The sequence below is a fragment of the Helicoverpa zea genome, chromosome 1, assembly GCF_022581195.2.
Source record: "Helicoverpa zea isolate HzStark_Cry1AcR chromosome 1, ilHelZeax1.1, whole genome shotgun sequence".
Lineage (NCBI taxonomy): Eukaryota > Metazoa > Arthropoda > Insecta > Lepidoptera > Noctuidae > Helicoverpa > Helicoverpa zea.
The window spans coordinates 4,404,894-4,409,650 of record NC_061452.1 but is presented as its reverse complement, the minus strand read 5'-3'; the positions used below and the strand labels follow the sequence as shown (position 1 = coordinate 4,409,650).

Below are 4,757 nucleotides of genomic sequence, written 5' to 3'. Positions count from 1 at the left end.
TTTGTAGGTGTTATTATAACTGTATCTTGTCCTAGAAACAGTCCTTTTATTATTTGGAGATATTATTAAAATTGAGGGTTTATTATCAGTATCTGTCGATTTGCTTGCATTTTAAAGAATGACATTTATTTCAAAAATGACTGATGTGACTCTTCTTTCAGATTAGTTATACGGCCTGTATCTCCATCAAATAAATAAAAACTCAAGCTGCCCACCTCCATTCATCTAGCTAGTTGATAACGTCTTTTCTCCTAATACATAATTTGAGGACCTACTGAATTTAAAACAGTAGGAAAATCTAAATAATTTATTAAACCCATTACCAAGAGGCATTCAATTTTTACTCGGTCGCTTTACTTTTCTCACCAAATGGTCCAAAGCGGTAGTGAAAATTAAAATAAAGGTAAAAGCATTATGATGTGTGGCAATAAGAAATTGACAATGTCAATTTTTACGACAGTTGACATATATAACTTTACTCTTTGCAGTTGACAATGACTTCACACTGACATTGGAGTGCAAGTGCAAAGTTAACAAAAATAGAGTTCATATTTCATTATTCACCGAAGATAGCGAATTGCACAATATTTATGTATACGTTGTGATTCATTTCATAAGTTTACACACAATTTCAGCCTTAGAGTACATTTTCTAAGAATTATTTACTGGAAGAAAACTTTATTTAAATCATGGCAGAAGACCGAGGTATGTTATTTACTAATATTATAGTAAAGATCTTAGAAAACATCTGAATTGAAAACTTCCTTCTACAAAAGGAGGAAGTTTTCAATTCAGATGTTTTTTTTTTGTTATTCCAGTTATTGTGCCTGACGATCGAAACTTCATGTACAAAGCAAACAGTGGTGGCATAAGATTCAAAATGAGAACCACTGGCCATTTTCCTGAACTGGCATTGATTGCAGCACATGACCCAAATCTTTGTCTTTATAAGGTAGGCTATAGGTATGATTTGACTAAACTAGATTTGAATTCCTACAGTACCTATAGTGTGAATCTACTAGGAGTAGATGTTTGTATGTGTGTGTATTGGATAGTAAGAAAAATTCTATGAAGAAGTAGACTTCTTTCTTAGCCCCTGATATATCAGATCATTTATCACAGAGAATAAAAATTGTATGTGTACATCAAAATCCACTAGTGTGATGATTCTTTTTATTTCAATAATTACAAAACTGTTATAAAATTATGTAAATGTTTTGGTTGTTCTTTTGAATTAAAACAGGTGAAATGATAGAAAGTCATATATTTTTACACAAATTATCATGTACTTACTATAAGATATTTATTATAATAAATGTTTAGTCATTATTTCCACTTTATAGATTACACTTGGACAAGAAACCAGAGTCTACAATTTTGGTGACAAGCAAGAAGAGAAATTCCCCATTGGAGATATTCCAAATTTTCACTATTTTAGAGAGTATTACATTTCCTGGCATAGTAATAAAATTAAGATAGGTGAAGTGGGTCACAAACCATTTGTAAACTATGATAGATTATACACAGAACCCATTATAGGATTTGTATTATTTAGACCAGACTGCAAACATTCAATACCAGTGGAGTGGATAGTTGAATGTAAGTTATATTTATGCATTCTACTTAAAATATTCACTAATACTGTATAACATTTCTGCTCTGAGTTAACACTTTTTTTTTTAAATTTTAGTATCACCTGTTGAATTAAGCATAGTACCAACTAAAAAATTTAGTGACAGACTTCAGTGGCTTCCTATGGTCGATGGGAAGTTACCTCAAAATGCAATGATTGGTGGGTTTGAAAATGAACCCACTTATATAGCCAGAGCTGAACATAATAATTCATTATGTCCTGGGAAGTATGTACCGTCAATTGGCAAAGCATTTGTTGCTTGGGGCGGGAGAGAATTTGACAAACAGAATTTTGAGGTAAGTAAATAACATACTTTTAAAAATTTTTACTTGAACTTTATTTGTCACCTTATACAAATTGTTACAAATTATAATACATTTTTTACTACTTTTATTTAGTAAACACATTATGTAGTGGCTATTGTGTACAAAACCTGTGTAGTAAATTAGTAATTAAAAAATAATAATTTGACATATTCACTTCCAGATACTATGCGGGTATAATGCAAAATGGATTAAAACAAGAACCAATTATATTCCTCAAAATGCATTCATTGGAGGGCGCTCAGAAGTGCAGAATGAACCTTTATATATAGGTAGAGCGAAGATAGATCGCAAACTTATACCTGGGAAGGTCCATGTTCGCTATAAAACATGCTATTTGCCATATGATGGCAAAGAGGTGGAAGTATCCTTATATGAAATATTAGTCTTACCAGATGATGAAATACCACAAGGTGTAGCCTTACCTTCCTAATATATGAACATATAATATTTTCAAATTGAAAAAAACATAACAAAAAAAGAGTTTTAATTATGCCTAATATTTACATCCACGTTAAACTTATTTTTACTATTATAAATATATATAATTTACTACAACTTTTGGATTAAGATTATGATAATCACAATTTTTGGGGCATTTTTGACTGAAACACTTTTCTTTAAAAAAAATCTTACGGCAACGCATTAGCAAGTCTCAGAAACCTAGGGTTAAAAAACAAAATTTGTAATCTATATTATAAATTCTCTGCATAAAAGTACTCATCATAATCATCATAATTCATTGAATGATCATCATTATCATCATTTTCATCCTCTGATTCAAGCAAACTATCATCTATGCAAGGTACCAGGAACTTGTTAGCACATCTGTTTTTCTCAGGGACTACTAAGATCTCATAGTTTTCTACGCTGACTTCCTTTCCGTCATATGGTATGTAACAGACTTTGTGTGATGGTTGCACTTTTCCTGGGATGATGTGATCAAAATATTTGGCCCTTCCGACATACAGTTTCTCGTGGCCATGGTCCTCGGAATGACCAGCAACCACAGCTCCAATTGGTATATGATCCAGTCTACAGGGCACCCACATACAATTAAATCCACATAAAACCTGAAACAAAAGTAAATATTGATATAATAAGCTGGTATTTCTTCAACTTAAAATTTTTGAGTTCTGTTAGTTTGCTTATTCAAGATAGTTATAAAGTACGAACCTCAAATGAATTTTTTTCATTGGCATCCCCTCCCCATGGAATATATCCCACTCCTTCTGAAGAAACAAATTTTCCTGGGGTTAATGATCCTCTATGTTTAGCCCTGATTATGTAGAGATTTTCTTTTTCATAACCCCCAATATATGCTGCATCTGGGAATGGTGTTTCTGCATCAACCTGCACCCAGTACAGCTCACCGTCTGTCACTGGCTTCATGAGAGGCTTCTCTAGTACTGGTGGCACTGAAAAGTTATAAAACTATTTTATTAAGTTAATAAATGTTTTGAGTTTCAAATATAGCTATATATTTAGTTGAAAACAAAAGTTTTGTGATTTAAGCGATTTCAATAGAAATAGAAAGTAATCAGGTTAGATACATCTATACTAATATTATAAAGCTGAAGAGTTTGTTTGTTTGTTTGAACGCGCTAATCTCAGGAACTACTGGTCCGATTTGAAAATTTCTTTCAGTGTTAGATAGCCCATTTATCGAGGCAGGCTATAGGCCTTTTATCCTGGTACGGGAAGTAGTTTCTACGGGATGCGGGTGAAACTGCTGGTAGAAGCTAGTCTAAAATAAAGGAAAATACTCACATTCAATTCTCCAATGTACAGGGTTTCGATTATCATCAATGGCAGTAAAAGTAACATACTTCAAATTATCATTTTTGCTATAGTTAAAAGTGACTATTGGTTTAACTTCACCATCTAACCCCAAACGTATTACGTCGCCATACCATGAAATCCAAAATCTTCTGTACTCTTGTGAAGACAAAATGTTTGGTGTTTCTGCCGACTCCCTACTTTCTCTTGCAGTCAGTTTCTTAATAAAAGAGTTACGGTTATGGCCTATACCAACCTGAGAATGGAAATAATATATTAATATTTCTGACTGGTCCATATAACACCAGCATTGTTATAAACAAACACATCTTTTATGAAAACTTACCAAAAAATCACAATTTGATCCTGCTTTACTTGCCAAACCAATACCTGCATTACCGGGAGCTTTAATTTCGAAGTTCAGTCCATTGCTTGTGATTTTATAAAATATATTGTGATGTCTTGGCCATGTTGTAAGGTCTGCAAAGATGAGTCATGTATAAAACTAATATATTTTTTCGAAAATATAAAACAATCCGCCCCTAATACGACCGACTGACCGAAAATCTATTTGTATACCTAAGCTTCTTATGTTGCGCATAGCTAATAATCCACACACGACCAGTCAAATAAATAGGTGAACAATAATAATTACCAACAATATCGCCCATTGTAGAAAAAGTACTTTGTGTTGTTCGCGAATATTTTAATATCCCTAATCAGCTGCTTATAATCTAGTAGAATGACTTTATAATCAATACTGTTGTTACACAAAAACGGTATGTAGTGCTGAATACACAAACATTAAATCAAAAATTACAATATTACTTGATATTTAATTGGAATGAATGAATGAGAATAAATATGCCGATTGCCTCAAATTCTGTTGTTGACACTGACATGACAGCTGACAGCTTACAAAACTGACAAAAGTACCTAGTCAGAGAGAGGTAGTCAGTTTTTTTAATTCATGACCATAGATAGAAAGTCTTGCAGTTCGGTAACATACCTAAGCAATCAAT

The 4,757-nt window shown here is 32.5% G+C and overlaps 2 protein-coding genes across 2 annotated transcripts; one reads left to right on the top strand and one right to left on the bottom strand.

The window, feature by feature from the left end:
• The first annotated feature begins 510 nt into the window (after window positions 1–510).
• LOC124631876 lies at window positions 511–3,138 on the top strand. Its single transcript, XM_047166514.1, has 5 exons — window positions 511–705; window positions 819–952; window positions 1,344–1,599; window positions 1,691–1,929; window positions 2,120–3,138. The coding sequence occupies exons 1-5, from the start codon at window positions 690–692 to the stop codon at window positions 2,387–2,389; spliced, it is 915 nt and encodes a 304-aa protein (XP_047022470.1). The 5' UTR covers window positions 511–689; the 3' UTR covers window positions 2,390–3,138.
• LOC124631869 lies at window positions 1,947–4,644 on the bottom strand. Its single transcript, XM_047166503.1, has 5 exons — window positions 4,391–4,644; window positions 4,082–4,215; window positions 3,727–3,991; window positions 3,133–3,374; window positions 1,947–3,029 (listed from the first exon to the last, which is right to left on the bottom strand). The coding sequence occupies exons 1-5, from the start codon at window positions 4,404–4,406 to the stop codon at window positions 2,652–2,654; spliced, it is 1,035 nt and encodes a 344-aa protein (XP_047022459.1). The 5' UTR covers window positions 4,407–4,644; the 3' UTR covers window positions 1,947–2,651.
• Between the last annotated feature and the right edge of the window lie 113 nt (window positions 4,645–4,757).

Bases quoted from the DNA above. Each gene is read 5' to 3' on its own strand.
- LOC124631876 (XM_047166514.1), top strand. The intron at 1,600-1,690 runs GTAAGTTATATT...TTTAAATTTTAG, and splicing joins AGTGGAGTGGATAGTTGAAT to TATCACCTGTTGAATTAAGC. The intron at 1,930-2,119 runs GTAAGTAAATAA...ATTCACTTCCAG, and splicing joins TTGACAAACAGAATTTTGAG to ATACTATGCGGGTATAATGC.
- LOC124631869 (XM_047166503.1), bottom strand. The intron at 3,992-4,081 runs GTAAGTTTTCAT...TTCCATTCTCAG, and splicing joins GATCAAATTGTGATTTTTTG to GTTGGTATAGGCCATAACCG. The intron at 3,375-3,726 runs GTGAGTATTTTC...ATAACTTTTCAG, and splicing joins TGTACATTGGAGAATTGAAT to TGCCACCAGTACTAGAGAAG.